Source organism: Megalobrama amblycephala, linkage group LG8, assembly GCF_018812025.1.
Source record: "Megalobrama amblycephala isolate DHTTF-2021 linkage group LG8, ASM1881202v1, whole genome shotgun sequence".
NCBI classification, from domain to species: Eukaryota; Metazoa; Chordata; class Actinopteri; order Cypriniformes; family Xenocyprididae; genus Megalobrama; species Megalobrama amblycephala.
Window position 1 is genome coordinate 19300853 of NC_063051.1, and position 20197 is coordinate 19321049.

At 36.9% G+C, this 20197-nt stretch overlaps 1 protein-coding gene across 2 annotated transcripts in view; it reads right to left on the minus strand.

Annotated features, from left to right (window-relative positions):
• Positions 1-1226: 1226 nt before the first annotated feature.
• cachd1 (cache domain containing 1) overlaps positions 1227-20197 on the minus strand; it is a 79846-nt gene continuing 60875 nt past the window's right edge. Inside the window, exons 17-28 of one of the 2 annotated variants that reach the window (XR_007186165.1) lie at positions 19608-19730; positions 17497-17596; positions 17168-17284; positions 16702-16862; positions 15025-15111; positions 14201-14317; positions 12142-12293; positions 11694-11855; positions 8803-8880; positions 6495-6596; positions 6110-6291; positions 2507-2645 (exon numbers count right to left, since the gene is read on the minus strand). Coding sequence is in view for 1 of the 2 variants with exons in the window: in XM_048199910.1 (XP_048055867.1) it covers positions 2398-2645; positions 6495-6596; positions 8803-8880; positions 11694-11855; positions 12142-12293; positions 14201-14317; positions 15025-15111; positions 16702-16862; positions 17168-17284; positions 17497-17596; positions 19608-19730 (1447 nt within the window). In the remaining variant the exon portion in view is untranslated. Of the gene's footprint in view, positions 2646-6109; positions 6292-6494; positions 6597-8802; positions 8881-11693; positions 11856-12141; positions 12294-14200; positions 14318-15024; positions 15112-16701; positions 16863-17167; positions 17285-17496; positions 17597-19607; positions 19731-20197 lie in introns of both variants that reach the window. The other variant, XM_048199910.1, reaches the window with a different exon arrangement.

Sequence of the window (20197 nt, forward strand, 5' to 3'; positions counted from 1 at the left end):
TATTTTAAAAATTAAACAGTCAACATTATTTAACCTGAAAGAAATCTCTTTTACGATGTTTGTGGGTTATGATGAATATACTGAAAGGAAGTATACAATATGGAGCACTTTAATGCAAATGTTTTGCCATAAGTTGTAATGTTGATGATAACTATTAATTGAGTAATAATATTTAAAGGACACCAGGGCTAGTTGTCAAAAAGGGGGGGCATTTCCATTTCGTTACCAATAGAGTTCAATGGGACTTACGACCATAGCTGACTAATGATGCTTTCGGGAGAAACAGCCTAGAGCAGCTAACACTTGGGATACTTCTCAGTAACTATAAGGTCAAAAGTCCAGTTGCACAAATGTATGTTGGTTTGAGACTAGCTCAAAACATTAATTTTAATTGATCAGAAAAGCCTTTTAACGCGTTCAATGCGTTTAATCAACTGAATCTTTTTTCATTGTCAATAACATTGGAATGTTTTTTTGTAGCAAAGATTTTAAGGCATGTGCCTACACAGAAATTGATTTATTCAGTAACCCCATCCTATTCACTGGAGTAAAAAGTGTGACAACTAGCCCACAATCCTCCTGGGGTGGCTGAATTATGGGCTGACTAAAAAATCTTGAAGTATTGAAGTTACTTGTTCTGTAAGACATTTTAATAAAGCTAATTTGGGATCTTTTCCTTTGACACTAAATGCAGAACTGCATATTATAAACATAAATGCCAAATTTTGCGTTATCATCACAGCAGATACCATATGACCAGACTGATCGCAGCCACATTCAGAAGTATAACAGTTTATCACATTTACCCTGAAACATATCTGAATATCATCTTTAAAGTGTTATATGACAAAATAGGAATGATAGCTGCACACTGATTAAACTTTAAGCACATAAAATATGATTCATAGATATGATTCAGCAGTCTCTAAGGTATACTTGCTTAAAACTGTCACTGTAACAGATTGAGGTTGAAATTTCACAGGGACATGGCTGGACAGAACTAATGTACCAGACTTCTGTATCATAATGTGTGAAAAGTTGCGTTTTGCTTGTGTTTGATCGGATCATTTGACTCATGATTTTGGCCATGATTTCTTGTCACAGATAAATTGAAAATAATAAACTATGCATTAGCTATTTCTCCCACCCAAATCAATGTAATGTAAGAGCCTATGCAGAAAAACACTACAGCTCCCATAAACCTTGACAAAATAAAACACTTCTGATGAGAATAAAAGATTTGTAGTGTATGACACATTTATAGCTACTTTGTTAAATTTTAGATGTATATACACGGTATATCATTTCATTCTGAAAACAATAGACACAATCCCTCTAAAATCAGGCAGTTGAGTAAAAGTGCACATGGGTTTAGAAGGATCTGAAAAATATCATGGCATTCCATCAATACTGACTAAAGACTTAAAAAAACGACAACATTAATGGAGACGATCCATCTGAGGCATCACACATCCATCGCATTCGCACACAACTACGTACACAAGCACCAGCACATGCACACTCAGTTTCTCTCTCTCTCTCGTACACCAAATGTAAAATAATCAGGCAGACAGAAATACGACGAGAGCTTTTACACACAGTGGCAGGACTGAGCATAGTCTCTCTCCCAGTCATCTTTTAAAAATGTCAAATATCCTGCACTGGGTTTGTGGCCCAGAGCACCTTGGTCACATTGCACAGTGTCTTAAAATTCACCATCATCTCACACCGTCAAAAAAAACAAACAAACCAGAGAGTGACAGCTCATCAGAATACAGCACTTTTTCACGTCTCCTTGATGTGCAGCACAGGCATTCATGTCTATTGTTCCTTGAAATGCTTTGTTTACTCTCCCCACAAGAAATTCTCATGGCATGTGTGTGACTCAAACGTGCCATGAATCGAATCCTTCAAGGCTGCTACGCAGTCTAGTCAAGGACAAAACCAGGGCCGGGTCCTAAAATGGGCTCCACCGGCCGAGTAGAAAGCTGACAAATTCAGTCAGTCAATTTCTCTTTTTTTCCCATTCATTTATCTCCATCTCCACTCCTATTAAATAAATAGTAAAAAAATAATCCTTTCATCTTCATTGTTTTTTTGGAAAAAAGAAAGAAAAAAAAAAACATAAGGAGCTTTGTATCGTATATGCACCTGCCAAATCTACTCCCTAATGACCTCTACAGAGATCAAATGTTCGCCCTCATGGTCACCAAGCACAAAACACCTCTGACCACCATCGGTGGATGCCCAGGGAGAGCTGGGAGTTCAGGTTCTCTCCTGATTTTGGAGGATGCAGGGCCTGACTGGAGGGCTTGCTGATGTTGGGGGTGGTGGGTGAAGATATCAGTGGCATAAAAGGCAGGGTTGGCGGTTTGTTTGGGGTCACGGTGGGCAGGATCAGCACTCGGCATCCACGCTGTGCACGGTGACGGCCGCCTGGAGATGGTGCGTGTGCAAGTGCAGGGGGTGGTGCGTGTGGGGGTGCCTATAGGGATGGAACTTATGGCTGAGAAGAGCGGCTGTCTGCGGAGGCGTGTCCAGGTCGAGGTCCTCGTCGTGATTGCCCACATCAACGCCCGCCGATAGAGGATCGTTGTTGCAGGGCGGGTTCTCGCTGTCCTCCTGAGGGCTCATGGTGCTATAACCTACATATAAATAGACATGGACACACAATCAATATTATGGGAAGCTACAGTATAAATGAACTTTGAACCTAAAATGTTCTACGAGTAAAGCTAACAGTTTTTTTTATTTTTTATTTATCTCTAAAACAAGAGTTAGAGAAATTTAAAAACTGAGAATTTTGTAGAAACTGCAGATAGAAATCATGAGCACTTTAGTCCCTCATTAAACTAATCATCTTAATGAATCATAATCCATTCTAATCTCTCACTCCACACCAAAAGGAACATAATCTTATTTTTTCCATAAGAAGAGTTCCAAATCTGATGCAAAAAAAGTAATTAACTCATGACAAGAGTAATACATTAATAGAGTCATACATTAAAAACAGTAATGTTGTGAAATATTATTACAGTTTAAAATAACTGTTTCTGTTTTAATATATTTTAAAATGTAGTGATGCAAAGCTGAATTTTCAGCATCATTACTTCGGTGTCACATGATCCTTCAGAAATCATTCTAATATGCTGATTGGCCAGGTTGTCATACAAAGAAATTATGAACATGCAAAGGGCTTTTCACACTTGAAATAAGTAACACCCTGGGTCATTCTAAACCCCGGGTAAACGCAATCCTGGGTTATCTTTCTTCACATTTCACACTGCTCATAATTTACCTGGGGTTAACAATTAATCATGGGTATTCATAAACTGACGTTTCACATTGTACTTTCCTAAACCCTGGGTTAATATTCTTATTTGCGGTGTCAGTGTCATTGATTGAATAAACACAGCACATGACCTGTTTACATAGCTCTAGCATTGTGCATCCTCGTATTGCTGACTGTACTATCGAGTTTATACTGAATGGACATTATGGACTATAAAGGTAAAAATGAAACGGTCTCTTCTTCACTCAAATTGTCGTGCTTTCTGTCAGCATTTGACATTTTTCGTCTTAAATGCTGAATTCACTGTTTGTATACAATGCGCAGTGTTTCTGTGACTGTCCAAAGCAGGCAAATATGAGTACAGACAAATATGAGTTTCATAACCCCAGGTAAAAAGCCTCCCCTTATGTGTGAAATGTTCCTTTACCCGGGGTTAAAAGCAGTATTTAGAACGACAATAACCCTGGGTTAAAGGGTTAGTTCACCCAAAAATGAAAATTCTGTCATTTATTACTCACCCTTACTAAGACCTTTGTTAATCTTCAGAACACAAATTAAGATATTTTTGTTGAAATCCGATGACTCAGTGAGGCCTCCATAGCCAGCAATGACATTTCCTCTCTCAAGATCCATAAAGGTACTAAAAACATATTTAAATCAGTTCATTTGAGTACAGTGGCTCAATATTAATATTATAAAAGGACGAGAATATTTTTGGTGCACCAAAAAACAAAATAACGACATATAGTGATGGGCGATTTCAAAACACTGCTTCAGGAAGCTTCGGAGCACAAATGAATCAGCGTGTCGAATCAGCGGTTCGGAGCGCCAAAGTCACGTAATTTCAGCAGTTTGGCGGTTTGACACGCAATCCGAATCATGATTCAACACAGAAAAATACACTACACGAAGCTTCCTGAAGCAGTATTTTGAAATCGGCCATCACTAAATAAGTCGTTATTTTGTTTTTTTGGCGCTCCAAAAATATTCTCGTCGCTTTATAATATTAATATTCAACCCCTGTACTCACATGAACCGATTTAAATATGTTTTTAGTACATTAATGGATCTTGAGAGAGGAAATGTCATTGCTGGCTATGGAGGCCTCACTGAGCCATCGGATTTCAACAAAAATATCTTAATTTGTGTTTCGAAGATTAATGAAGGACTTACGGATGTGGAACGTCATGAGGGTGAGTAATAAATCACATTATTTTCATTTTTGGGTGTACTAATCCTTTAAGTGCAGTGTGAAAAGTCCTCGAACCAACGAAATATCAATATCTGATTATGTTGTAGTCAATGTATGCTTTTTCCTGAGCTTTATGTTTTTCTATGCATTTTTTTTTTTTTTTTGCATAGTAAAATAAAACCTGTAGCTGTAGTTTCACTCACTTTTTTTTTGCTAAATAATTTTGTCAAATAAATAAATGCTTGTCCCTCATTTTTAAAATATTTACAAATATAAAACATTTTCCTCATATTTTGATGGTTTAATCAAACAAATATCCCCTCGGGACATCACTTTAATAACTACAAGTAAACACTATGAACAAAAAATATACTAAAAGAACATTATGGATCAGGGATACAAATAACACTGTTTTAACTAGTGCAATGCAATATTATAATTATAAAAACAGCTATTTGTTATAAATGTACTGACACAGTAGCAGTACTGATTATAATAATTATGAAGTTGTGGAAGTTGTGGTGCAGAGGAATGACAATAGTGCAAAGTGGTGTTCATGTTATTACCAGTTTTGCATTGAGGAACAATATCCTGACGCCTACTTCCTACTACTCCTATTATTATACAAGCAGTTTTAAATATACAGATGTGAGAGACCAAATAGAATATTTCTACTTTCAAAATAATAAGCAATCAAATAAATAAATACATAAAATGTGACTAAAAACTTGACGGTGAGAAACAATTGGTGACAAGTATGAATTTTAACTTAAAATGTTGAACAAAGAAGCTCAAATATCAATGTTATTTGTCAACTACCCAAATCCATTTTCCTCGGTCAAACTGCTACAGTTCCTCTTTAGACAACAATGCAAAAGACACAAAGATGAACATGAAATAGCTGAAGCAAATAACAGTTATGTCATTCTGGCAACTAAATGTATGGTGGGAAAGAATCGTGCAATGCCTACTAAAACTTGTGTAGGAAACTTGTGAAATAATCCTGAATTAAATGAAGGTAGAGTACAAAGAGCACAAAAAAGACTGGTCCTGCTGTCAAGTGGCCAAACGTCCAGCCACATTTGACATTTGAAACAGGATCGGAGGTAAAAAGAAAGGTCAAAAACCTCTTATGATCCTGACTTTGATCAATGTTTGCATGAGCAGATCTGGAATCAGCTTTGAAAACTCTGCAGTGAGAATGAAACCGCTAGGATACTGATTCTGGATCAGGCTCTATCCCTAAACATATCAAAAAGCCAAGCATTCAAACAAGTACTAAAAAGCATCTTCCTGGCAGTAAACAACATCTCTGTTTAGAGAAATTCTTTAAACCTCGTTTTACAGTGAGAACTCTTATATCTACGTTGCTTCTGGCGAAAACTGTGTGTTGGTGGAGCGGTAATGAGTCAGAGCGCACAGGAAAAAGCTTCAGCGTTGTGTTCCCGAATACACACGCACTCAAAAGCCAAATCGATATCGCTTTAAAACGACCCCTTAAGCTGGATGACTGAGCAGGCGGTGGGAGGCGACCTTTAACCCAGCCAAATAAAAATACAGGGAAGAAACTTCTGTACTTGGTCTTTGCCACCTTTAACTGTTCTCAAATCTCTCAATCTACCTACTATGCTGCCTTTCTTCCTCCAGGTTCTCTCATTGCACCTCTCCTTGTGGAATAGGGCTGCCCTTTCTCCTCTTGCTGCTTACACAATGATCTCCAGAAAGCCTCATCCCTGAGGGGCAGCAGATTTAGCATGCACTGTAGACTCCGTGTAACCCAAGCCTGGAGCCGCCAATGAAATAGATGCTGAACACAAGCATACAATGAGCTCCTGGGGTAGGCTTTGCTTTATTTCAATAATAACACTCACAATATATTTTCAGGTAAGAAATTTGATGGTGACGCCTTCGAATTTTTCTTTGACCCTTGTTTCAAAAGGATCTTTTCAAACCTACTAATATCTTTTTTCCTTTAGAGTTTAAAGGAAGAGTGCACAGACACATGCTTACCGTGGTCACTTTCTGTCCCTGACCGGCCCCAGTATCTCCGCCGTCGTTCTGGACTGTGTGTGTGCCTCTCAATAACAGCAGCAATAAATCGAGTGTTACTGACTGTAGAGAGAGAGAGAGAAACAGAGCCAAACGGTCATATAACAATAAAACACTTGGGTCTGAGGCTGACCAGAAAGAGCACAGGAAATTTAAAAGGCAATAACACTTGTAGATATTTCTCATATAAAAGGTTATACTGAGGATGAACTCGGTAAACAATGAGGAAAAACTCAAAAAGATGTCTCACTCTGACTTCCAAAGCACCTCTATGTGTATGTTATGAGCGGTGTATGTTAATTCCATTACATAAACAGTACAGTGTGTTAAAGTACCATTCAAAATTCCTGGTTTTGTCAGGCTGTTCATTAAGAAAAAATATTATCAATATAAATATTTTGGTTAACACTATCAAAAATGTGTTTTTTTTTAACATTAATAAAAGCATTAAAGGGTTAGTTCACCCAAAAAAGAAAATAATGTCATTTATTACTCACCCTCATGTCACCCGTAAAGTGCCCAGATAGCTACTAAAGACATATTTAAAACAGTTCATGCGAGTTCAGTGGTTCTACCTTAATATTACAACCTGACGAGAATATTTTTTGTGCGGCAAAAAACAAAAACAAAATAACTTTTCAACAATATCTAGTGATGGCCGATTTCAAAACACTGCTTCGAATCGTTTGTTTCGAATCAGCGATTCAGAGTGCCATAGTCACATGATTTCAGCAGTTTGACACGTGATCCGAATCACTAATTCGAAACAAAAGATTCGAAGCTTCATGAAGCAGTGTTTTGAAATCGCCTATCACTAAATATTGTTGAATAAAGTCGCTATTTTTTTTTTTTTTTTGCGCAAAAGTATTCTCTTCGCTTTATAATATTAAGGTAGAACCACTGAACTCACATGAACTGTTATAAATATGTCTTTAACTCTGAAAAGTGTAAATTAACTTGCTGGCTGTAGAGGCCTCACTGACCAATCAGATTTCATCAAAAATATCTTAATTTGTGTTCCGAAGATAAACAAAAGTCTTACAGGTGTGGAACGAGACATGAGGGTGAGTAATAAATGACATTATTTTAATTTTTGGGTGAACTAACCCTTTAAGCATCATGAACTAACAATGAACATTTTTTGCATTTATTAATCTGTTCCATATTTCAAGTTGTATAAATGAATATTAATGTATAATAAAAAAAAAAAAAAAAATGTAACAACGAGCAACAGTACAGTATATTTATAAATGAACAACTCAAGGTTATTAAATGCCATAAACAGTTGTTCATTGTTTGTTCAAGATGTCTTTACAATGAATTGAGCAGGTTTGTAAAAAGTGACCATATTTTGTGTTTTAATTAACTAATTCTGCATATGCACGAACACAGTTCAGAAAACTGTTGCCAAACAATTTATTTTTCCTTTCAATTTAAGGGAATATTTTGGGTTTAATTCCCAAAGTTAAGATCAATCTACACGTTTATGGCATAATGATGATTACCACAGAAAATAATTTTGATCTTAACCTCAATTTGTAAAACAAAACCCCAATAAAATAAATGCACTGACAGTTATGCACTTACAATTATTGCCCCTTAGACTTACATTGGAAGCACAATTCTGTATATGTTTTGTCTGTTTTTACAAACTGAATTGATAGTAAGAGCATTAGCACACATTTTTCCTCATTTCCAATTCTTTCCAATGATAATCGGGATTATATCCATACTGACTGTTACTCATTCATTTAGATTTCTTACAGTTCTGCATAATGTTTCATAACATGCGTTTCTTACAGTTATGCATAGCACAAAATCTAATTAAAACAACTCATGATGTAAATCAGATGGTATGGAAAATGATTCTGATTACAAAATGTACAACAGAACAAGAAAGCCGATCAGGAAGACATTATCATATTGTCCCTTAAGATGAGACCAATTACAACATCAGACTAACCCACATGGCTGTTTGAGGCAATTATCAAACAAGAATGGCACAGTACCATTGTGAGCATGAATGCTCGCTTTTTACTCTAGGAGAATAAAACAGCACACCATACACAAAGAATTCAAGGATTATCATTCATTTGCTGCCTGATGCATTGAATCAGTGAAAAACAGCATTAATGGTACAAAGTATAATACTGCAGATTTTGATGTACATAAAAACCCTCAGTGTAATTACTAATGCTAAAATGGGCATTCAAGGTTTTCTGTGTTAATTTGTGTGAAGCTGTGCCAGACAGGTAGGCGGGTATCTTACTTATTCCTCTGTCTTCGTGACTGTCTTCATCTCGGTCATCTCGCTCGTTGTCTAGGTTGGACATCCGCACAGACATCTCTGATGAAAGAGAGAGAGAGAGGGAGACAGACAGGCAGAGGAAAAGATTAGAAAGATGGAGCAACCCTGAACACATTTGATGTAATACATCTTTGTCTTCTCTTTTGGTCCACATTCTTTGTGGCATTCAAAAAATGCCCATGAATGCCAATCAGATATTGAAAAACTGAAGGGAGCCAATTCAAGGGGATATAACATTATAGTCTATGCAATTCAAAGTCTATTAAAAAAAAAAAAAATAGTAGCACTTCTCAGACTGATTCAAAAAGTTTCTATTGCACCTAACCAAAAGATATGCATCCTAGTCATGCACATATAGAGGCTAAATTGGGATCATTAGGGAGCAAGTGAAGAGAGAATTAAACTCTTTAAATTACTTTTATAACCTTCTAAGGTCCTTTTGGCGGTCAGCTATGCTTTAGTATCTCATTAGCACAGGGAGTAGCACACTTTAAAAGTGCACTCAATATTATTTCCCTCATTAAACTGAGTTTTACTTGCTCTGTCTCTAAAAAGACTTTTCTTTTCAGGCTGACATCACCAGAGTCTTTGTCAAGAGATCACTTTTCAGCTTCTAATCAATTCTTGATTTATAAAGTCCCAGCCTACATTTTTAATCCCTGAATATCCTGTTTCACTCTGAATATGTCACATAATGGAAGTAACATTAGTTGTCATGTTGACTTTGATTCTGATTCTTTATTATCCAATGCTACTGTAAAAACTAACAGTCAAATTTACTAAATAAAGCTCAAACATTACTTAAAGTTCATTGTACTTAATAGAAAAAAGTTATGCAAACTCAAAACTGATTATATTAAGCAGAACTCAAATGGAATGAGTTACAGCATATTTCTAGTCCTCAGCATGCTTTGCTTCCAATTGTTAAAGGAAAGTAAATGTTAAAATTAAGTGTTATTTATATGTTTTTACTCAAGATTAATATAGGGAGTAATCTGTTAGTGTTTAATGTTATGTTATGTTGTGATTTAAAAGGTTTTCTGTTAGGTCGAGAATTGGCTAAATAACATTAAAGGTGCCCAAGAATGCTTTTTCACAAGATGTAATATAAGTCTAAGGTGTCCCCTGAATGTGTCTGAAGTTTCAGCTCAAAATACCCCATAGATTTTTTTAAATTAATTCTTTTAACTGCCTATTTTGGGGCATCATTAACTATGCACAGTTTTTTTCAGCGCGCCGCCCCTTTAATTCGCGTTCTCCCTGCCACACGAGCTCTCGATTATATTACAGCACATTTACAAAGTTCACACAGCTAATATAACCCTCAAATGGATCTTTACAAGATGTTCGTCATGCATGCTGTATGCATGCTTCAAATTATGTGAGTAAAGTATTTATTTTGATGTTTATATTTGATTCTCTATGAGTTTGAGGCTATGCTCTGTGGCTAACGGCTAATGCTACACTGTTGGAGAGATTTACAAAGAATGAAGTTGTGTTTATGAATTATACAGACTGCAAGTGTTTAAAAATGAAAATAGCGACGGCTCTTGTCTCCGTGAATTCAGTAAGAAACGATGGTAACTTTAACCTCATTTAACAGTACATTAGCAACATGTTAACGAAACATTTAGAAAGACAATTTACAAATATCACTAAAAATATCATGCTATCATGGATCATGTCAGTTATTATTGCTCCATCTGCCATTTTCGCTGTTGTTCTTGCTTACCTAGTCTGTTGATTCACCTGTGCAGATCCAGACGTTACTGGCTGCCCTTTTCTAATGCCTTTCATAATGTTGGTAACATGAGCTGGCATATGCAAATATTGGGGCGTACACCCCGACTGTTAAGTAACAGTCGGTGTTATGTTGAGATCCGCGTGTTTTCCGGAAGTCTTTTAAACAAATGAGATTTACATAAGAAAGAGAAAGCAATGGATTTTGAAACTCAATGTATGTCTTTTCCATGTACTGAACTCTTGTTATTCAACTATGCCGAGGTAAATTCAAATTTTGAATCTAGGGCACCTTTAAGGCTATTGGTGCGTCTGAAATCACATACTCTCTGAGTAGGAACTACATTTAAATTTGAACATATTTTGTGACCTTTAAAAAAGTATGTTCTATATAGTATGAATATAGGTAGTATGAATGAAATTTAGACGTTCTACATCCACCATGTTGCCTAAATTCATTGCCATATATTAAAACCTCTCCCGTGGCCTCATGGGATAGTAAATTGTCCATCAAATATGCACTTCAGTATCTCGGAGGTAGATGTAGGTCATTCAGGTACTCTTCGATTACTCTTTTTCGACTACTATGTATTCGGACATACTACTCTGTTGGTGTACTGTATTTTTGCATACTATATGGTAGGGAAGTATTTGATTTCGGACGCAGCGTATACGTTGCTTTATTTAAAAAACAATGGCTGTGCACTCTTCAGCACAGTTATATAATCTCTGTGCTAATTACTGTACATGCAAGTGTGCTTGTGCTAATTAGCAGTTAACAGTGAAAGATTAGAGTTAATTTAAAGATTCTGATTTTAATTGTTTAATGCAATTTAATTAAGTTTCAGCTAGATAAAGTATTTAATTGGAATTATAGTTAATTTAACATTATGTGAACTTAAATGTAATACGTTCACAGTACACATAAATATTAGTTTTTAAACTTAAATGATTTAAGTTGGTTTCCAAAATGGTTTGAGTTACCTTAACTCGTTGGATTGTACAGTGCAAACTATTAAAGTAAAACAATGACAACAGAGTCAAAAAGTATTTCCCAAAAGCCTCAGGTAAGAATAACTTTCATTTTCAAGACTCAGAGTGTGCAGACTCACCCTGTGCGGCCAGCGGGGACATGTGCTGATGGCTGCGACGGTGGATCTGGTGCCTGTAGGCATACACAGCCAACACCAGCACCATGATGCAACCCATAATCCCTCCTGCTACTGGCCCCACGGGTGCACTCTTGATCATGTTCAGCGATGCCAACTCCTCGTCTGCACAGAGATGAAGTAGTACAAAAATAATTCTATAATGAAATTAAATTATAAAATACAGCACACACTCTAGCAAAGATTCTGCAAATGTGTGACTCATTAAGTCAGTGTAATTCTAAACTTCTGTGTATATCTTTCTAAAACAGCAAAACTAAAAAAATTAAAAAAGAGAGAGAAACAAACTAGTAGACCAATCCCTCTGCTATTTACCTACATATGCTTTTATAAACATAAAATATATATTAATAAACCACAATGAGTGTGACTACAAGCAGTGGTAGCTCACCTAAAATGCCCAGTCCATCCACATAAGGACTCTTGGCACCCACTATCCCTCCAAAACATTCCTTCTGCAGGGCACAGTAAGGCTTATCCAGGTGGGTCTTTCCATCGCTGTCCACAGTACACCACTCACAGTCCAGAACACCAAAACAGTCACTGAAACCCAAAACATACTTAATATATATGACATACACTACCGTTCAAAAGTTTGGGGTTGGTGGCATTTCATTTAGTTTATTAAAAAATACAGTAAAAACAGTAATATTGTGAAATATTATTACAATTAAAATGAATTTTTTCTATTTTAATTTATGTAATTTATTCAGGGATTGGCAAAGCTGAATTTTCAGCAGCTATTACTCCAGTCTTCAGTGCCACACAATCCTAAAAGTAAAAGTTTAAAAAAAAATCACAAGTGGGTTATAACTGGTGTGTTTTATGTCATAGATCAAAACGTGAAAGTATTTAGAGGCTTTTAGAGGCTTAACCACAGACCTTATTTCAGGCGATTTAGCAAAAACCCATTCAAAAAAACCATAGACTTGACGGGCGTTGGAACCGGAAGTCCTAAAATGCTAACTTGCTTCCGGGTTTTGCCTACTAAAATGTGTCATCCCTGAGGCACTCTATTTATTAGAAATAAAACTAAATAAGATGCTAAACAAATTAATTTAAAGTGAATCTGAAGCCTACCTTTCTCATTCGCCACTGTTTCCATTTTTGAGACGAATGCTAAACTATTAGGCTATTTATTATGTAAGCTTTGTAGCCTTATTCTTTTTTCTCCGTTCACCGAACCGTGCATGATGTGGCGTTGTGTGAACTCATGTTCTACTATCCTGTAATTTTCGCTGGTTTCAAAACACACAACAAGCTGCATATTACTTGACATTCATTTGCACTTAAATGTAGGCCTAATGCTTGATGGTTGGTGACATATCATCAGAAAAACTAATGCCAGGGCATTGCCATTGTGACTTAACCTATGATGACTTGACAGCTGAGCTGAACCAAAGTCCCTTTAAGACAAGTCATTTCACTCGGCGGCCATCTTTGAAACGCCTCTCGGGCATCCTGGACATCATGCAATCACTTTGAATGGGGAAACATCAAATTCTCCAAAACTGTTCGCCAACCTTTCGATTAAATTTCATATTTGAAATCACTAATGAAATCTAACAACAACCGGCTCACAAATTTAGTTTCTAAACGCTCGAATCATGACAAAAAAAAAAGCTGTATTTTTCAGGCTGGATCAAGCTAATGCGCATGCGCAGACCTAAATGCACGTCTCTTCAGAGGCGCGCGTCTGACTGTTTCTATAGAAACCGGTGATTCTAACGGCCGCTGAAGTGACGCGATGACTTTACCAGTCGGCGATTGGCTCTTATTTAGAAGGCGGGACTTATTCCGCCATACTGCGCGTTACACTTTCTCCCATTCAAAACAATACGAGTGACACGTTATTCTATAGTCTTTGGCTGAACGCGTCAGTGCGTGCATCTCACTTTAGAACGTGAGCGCGGGCATTTCACAAACGTTGGATGCATCAGCGTCACATTTGCATAGGCTGTAGGCTACTATTTGAATTCGTGATTGGTTGACTGCCAAATAAAAATATTAAATAACGAAAAAATAACGTTTTTAACCAGTTAATGGCCATTTCAAATGAGCGTTTCTGTTCAAAACGATTCAATTTGATTCAGTTTCCGTTTCTGGTTACGTTCCGTCAAAATTTTGTTCGTTTCCGGTTTTCGTTTTCGTTCCTTGAACCGGTTCAGAGCCCTGCACCCAGGTATCGGATTAGTACTCTGTATCGGCCGATACCCTGAGCTCAGGTATCGGAATCGGTATCGGGAATAGAAAAGGGGTATCGGAACATAATAGCTGATGCTGCCTGATCTTGAGAAACACGCATGCTTTTTGTTCTGGTCAGCAAAGGTTGTGAATAAATGATGCGAGATTAGCTGTGCTGAGTGAAAGGAGAATCATCATTACTCTCAGTGACTCTGTGATTCTGTTGAGGGCAGTCTGATCCCAACTGATACAGTATATGGCCGTACCTGCTGGTGAAGCGCTGGCTGCATCTGGTGTTGATACACTGAGGCAGAGTGTCCTGTAGACTGGGCTCAATTACAGTCAAAGACAAAGGCTCCTGGTGCACGTCGCAGCTCGGGTTTCTGCACACACACACAGTAGTAAGGCAAGCTAAGTCAGTTAGGCTATAAACACAACATGGAACTCATTAAAGTCAAAGCTATTTGTAATTACTAACAGTCTGGCAACAATGTTGTTCTTTAGATAAATTATATTCAACAGACAACAAATAATGAACAATTATTATTGTAACACAATGAATAATACCCAGACTTCTTTTTACCATACAGCCCTTTTTAGTAAAGTATGGATTTATCAGTATTCAAGTGTACAATTTTTCACTAAAAATGAACAGATGGTGCAGTGACAGAAAGGTAAATGCCTTGAGATCTCTCAGCTGGGAATAACACGACAAACCTGAATGTGTCTAAATGTCTATTGAGGAACAATTCTGAGCTGAACGGCTAATTGAGGACACAGGTGGCTGGATATCTATTCATCGTGACAAACAAGAACTTGATGAAGTGACATGCAGAAGAGTGCGTTTGTGTGTGTGTGACTAAGTGTGATTCATTCCAGTGCATGCTGATGAGAATCTGGACATGTGGTCCAGTGATTAATTTTTGGATCATATATCGTTGCAGTCTATTCTCCAAGCACTTAAGGGGAAACCTTTGCATCCTAACACATTGTGTACAACATGTAACACGGTTTAAATTGCTTAATGTCTACTTTTACAAGTCTTTCTATAAATAATGCAAGACTGCCCTGTAGAGCAGCAGTGGTTTACCTGTTCTCAGCGTTGGTGAGGTTGCCGGTACATTCGTTCACCTCTAGAGGGCATTCACAGGGGCACTCACACTCATTCTGCTCCATTCTGAGGAAGAAAGGAATATACTGAGGAAATTCTGTTTGAAGGTCTTTTAACCTGGAACTACCAACCTGATTATTATTTATATAAAATGACATAAAGACCCCAGAAAAGCTAAATTTGTGTGTGGCTTTTAGACCAAGTCTATCACCTTTTAAGCAACCTCTAGGCTAGTGTATTCCTAAAAGTTGTATATTTTTAGCAGGTAAATGCATTTTAAATTTACAGTCTTCCTGAAAAAAAGTGCAATCAAATGCTCATGGTTCATGACTGTAACCACAGACTGTAAAAAAAAAAAGATAGCACGTCTCTGCTTCCTTCCACTGTAGAAAAATAAAGCCAAAATATCCCAGTAATGGACGTTGCCGCTTATGTCGTTTGGAGTCTGCGCAATAGTGGAGCCACAGTATCAAGGTCACGCCCACATTCACCAACTCAAATGCAAGCACAGCTGTCAATCATGACATTACACAACATTTTCATAGCATCAAATAACTAAAACCACACTTATTGGAAAAATGAACACTTGAACATATGTCTGCATGATAAGAACTGCCGAAAATGATTGAAACATTCTTTGGAAAAAATTTTTTTGAAGTGTAATTGGATTTTTTGGTTTGGCTCGAGTCCCATTTGATTACATGGAGAGGGTGGGGTTTATGACCTATACTGCAGCTAGTCACCAGGGGGCGATCAAAATGCTTTAGCTTCACTTTCCAGGACTTGTGTGGCACACTTGACTGTAACTAAAGCCTATTGGCAATTGGCAAAAATATTAACCCTTCAAAGTGTCCAACCCAAACTTACAGTTTCAAGGAAATACACTAACCCATGATGGAAAACTATGGAATACCATTTCATTGGGTCCTTAAATATGAGAATGGGGAAATTAAAGTATAGACAGGTACATTATTAGTAGGAAGTGTAATGAAATATTTTTTGTATTTAATTTAATTGGCCATTACATTTCTATTACAAACGTCTTGTATTTTCATTATGAAGCAAATACACAGACACAAAAAAATAAATAAATTTGGGGTCTAAGTTTTTTTTGTTTGTTTTTTTAAGAAATTAATACTTTTATTTAGCAAGGATGCATTAAATTGATCTGATGTTTTTTTTTTTGCAATGTTACAAAAGGTTTCTATCTCAAATAAATTGTTCTTTTGAACTTTCAATTCTTTAATCCTGAAAAAAAAATGCATCAAGGTTTCCACAAAAGCATCAAGCAGCACAACTCTTTTAATGTTGATAATAAGAAGAAATATTTCTATCCAAATCAGAATATTAAAGAAGACTGGAGTAATGGCTGCTGAAAATTTTGTTTCCATCACAATTATTTTAAAATATGTTAAAATAAAGAAAACAGTCACTTCAAATTGAAATAACATTTCACAATATTACTGTTTTTACTGTGTTTTTTGATAAAATAAATGCATTATTGGTGAGCATAAGAGACTTCTTTCAAAACACACACACACACACACACACACAAAAAAAAAAATCTTACTATCTTCAAACTTTTGAAAGGTAGTGTAAATAAATAAAGCTATGCCTTACAAAAATTAATGGAGTTCTGTATAAGTTAAACATTACCTGTGGCAGTTAAGACAGAGCCGATCCACGGTACTGCAAGCGCAGAAGGCCAGTGAATCACAGGTTTCATTCACAATGCCAGCAAACGCATTGGTTCCAGGGATACGGGTGAGCCGGTACTTTGAGCAATGACTGCCATGCACTAGGTTTGTCAGATCACCCTTAAAAATCACAAACATACAGAAAGGCATCGAGAATTATTTAATTCACTCTATGCATACAGTTTCTGAATAAAAAGCCACAACTTTGTTCATTTAAAAAAAATAAATAATAAAATAAATCATGAATATACTGTAAACTAGCACATCTTGCTATAGCTGCTATTACAATAACCTCCACTAGGTGGCATCCTAACATCATTAATACAAGAAACTGACTAACCTTATGGTAAAAATGGAGGGATTGTCAATTAAAACAGAATTTACAGCAGCTTTATATGACATCATTCATAAGAGACTCCACTCACCACAATACTGGTGTTGAACTTGTAGAAACGCTGCACGGTACGATCACTGAAACTGTTACACAGGTTCTTCTTCACAAAGTTGGGGTGGTTAAGAATGTCATTGGCCACTAGAGGCTCCTAAAGTCAAGCAAAACAGGAGAAAACAAGCTGATGAACTCAATAAGCTTGTTTTTTTAGTTTCTTTACCAATCTTTGAACATAATATGGCTAAAGATGAAAAACAGTCCCCTTTTCCAAAGGGGGAAAAAAAACCTCAGAAAAATGCCATGAAAAGCCTATTTTCTTATTTAAGAGAGGTAAAGTTTGGCCTCAGATCCAGAGTTCCTTACCTTATGAGTAATATGTTGCTGTTCTGCCGGAGCGTGGCCCTTCGGATCAATCAGGGTCGGATGGGCCACCAGATAGCCTCTGTCCTCCATGATAAAACACCTACACATACATAAAGGCCAAGACAAACGGGATCAAGCAATCGGAGCCTGTACAAAGATCCAAAATGACATTTAGAGGGGAAAGGTGGAAGGAAACAGTAGATGGCTTCCTGTATGTTCATAGGGTACCATCTGCAGTTTAGAACATTATTGTGTGGCACACTGAGGCATTCCACTTCACTAATCCTGTTTAATGACCATAGCACTGAAAACTCAAAAGAACACTGAGGCCTCCACAGCACAGACAGATAAAGAGACAGAGAGAGCGTGAAGAGGGACAAAGAGAGAGACGAACTGGTAGAAATAGAGTTAAGAAGAAAGAAAAAGGGAGGGAAGAGAGGAATGAGAGGGAAAGGGTAAAAGAGACAGAAAAGAAGAGAGAGGGGGGATAAAATGGGGGCACTGGCACCTAACATAACAGGATGTGTCTGGAATGCAGCCCTAATCAGCTTATCTCCCTTTGTGTCTTTCAGTCAGTCCTGAAAATCTTACCCTGTTCTTCCAAGGCATTTATATATTGTATCAGTAGAGTTTATCTGTGGTGCTTGCAAAGGCAAGCATTACTATTGCTAATTCTTAGGGTTAAAATGATGTGCTACAGACATGATGGATACCTATCATAAGAGATGGATACCTCTTATTATTTTTATAAGAGATTGGATTTAGGATGTTTGCATGGCAAATTAAAAATGTCTGCAAAAACCCATTAGACTTGCATTAAAAGGCATATATGTGATCATTCGTAAGGTTTTATTTAAACTTGGACACAAAGTTCACATAGGGGCTTAGTGACTACTAGATGACTTGGTCCATTTGAATATGATACATGATTACGATATCAATTATAACTATATATGAGCTATAATAGAGATATAATCGACCCAGTTTTTTAATTTACAGAAATTAGGAGTGTCTCTAGATTAAAATAAGAAACTGCATTTTTTTTTTTTTTCAAGTTTTGTCTTGTTTTAAAACATTTTAAGTCATCTTAAACTTTGCTGCAGTCCCCTGGTTGAGAACCACTGATCTAAATAATTTATTTAAATATGCAAATATTAAATATTTAGGATCTGCATCTAAGATTAGACGGGCAATAAATAAAACATAATGGAACAAACTGGAAAATGTTACTTTTATTTTATTTTATATTTTCATAAACGCACATGAGAAAGTGCTTAAAAGCAGCTAAGAAGCTGTTTATTCATGTAACATTCTCTCTCTCCAACTGTCATCATATATGTCTAAAGGATTGAAGTCTGTCACCAAAACATGAGCTCACTGATGTAATCGGTCTGCCATTTTTTCCCAGCCATTAATCACGGTCAGATGCTTCCATAAATATATATGTTTACATGTTTAAACATATATATTTATGTATATGTTTACATGTTTACATATGTTTACTTTCAAAAAAAAAAAAAAAGTTTAATGGTGCAATTCTCAAATATTTAGTAGTGCGTCAGTTTTAACTTTGTGCTCATTTGTTCTGCAACTAGGATTGTAAATTAAGCAAAGCTGGCTTTCTGAATATCATAAGCAACCACCTAGCTATAACAACACCTTGACAACCACAACATAATCATAGTATTGTTGCAGAGACTTTTGCATGGGCAAGCACCACTCAATATTACTTAAAAAAAAAAAAAAAAAAAAAAAAGTATCATTGTTCCAGTCTTTCTACTTTTTCTTTCTTATCTCTCCTCTCTCTCTCTATGTTCACCCCTCCCACACTGTTTCTTGATCCCTACCTCAGATCTTTCTCATTCCATCTCCTTCTATCCTAAAAGAGTGAGCTTAGAATCATGCAGAGAAGACTAAGTGAATGCCTCTTTTCCAACAGAAGCAAATCTGATTAGATTCATTTGAAAGAACTTTAAAGAGCCTCTGTGGGGCATCGATAGCTTCAGGCACTACGCTGGACACCACCGGGGTCTTGGCAGGCACTAGAGAGTTTGAGAAGAACCCAACAGAAATGAGATGGGGGGGGGTTGGGGTCGGTGGGAAGGCCTTACCGGATTTTATTGCCCTTGTCTTGGTTGCAGATGGGCAAAAGATCCAACAGAACTTTGTAGAAGTAGCGCAGAGTGAAGTCAATGCCCATAACTGCTACTGTGTACCCGGAGGCCATCTGGGAACTGGGAAAGGAGGCAGATAAGTGTGTTGAACAATATGAAGGATGAGGAGATCTACAGCATCATGGGTCACTGCAATGGTGCTTTAGATCAGATCACATACTCCATAGTCACATTTCCTCCTCTTAAGAGAGAACTGATTGGAAAACATGGAGGGAAAACAAACTTTATCTACACCAGACATTCTGGACCACTGCCAGTTTCAAACAGCTTCATCATATCTCTGAACACACACTGTACCAAGCACAAACCCGACTGTGATAAGGCAGTTGTTTTTCATTAGCAACAGGTACTATTACGTACTATACATGCTATGCATTCTTCAACTAGACAGCAAATTATTGTATGACTTCAAAAGACTTGTTACATAGCTCACAAGTCATATGGACTACTTTCATGATAGTATGGTGCTTTTTTTGTCATTTTAAGAGCTTGACAGTGTAAAGCACCGGCCGTTTCATTGTAGGGAA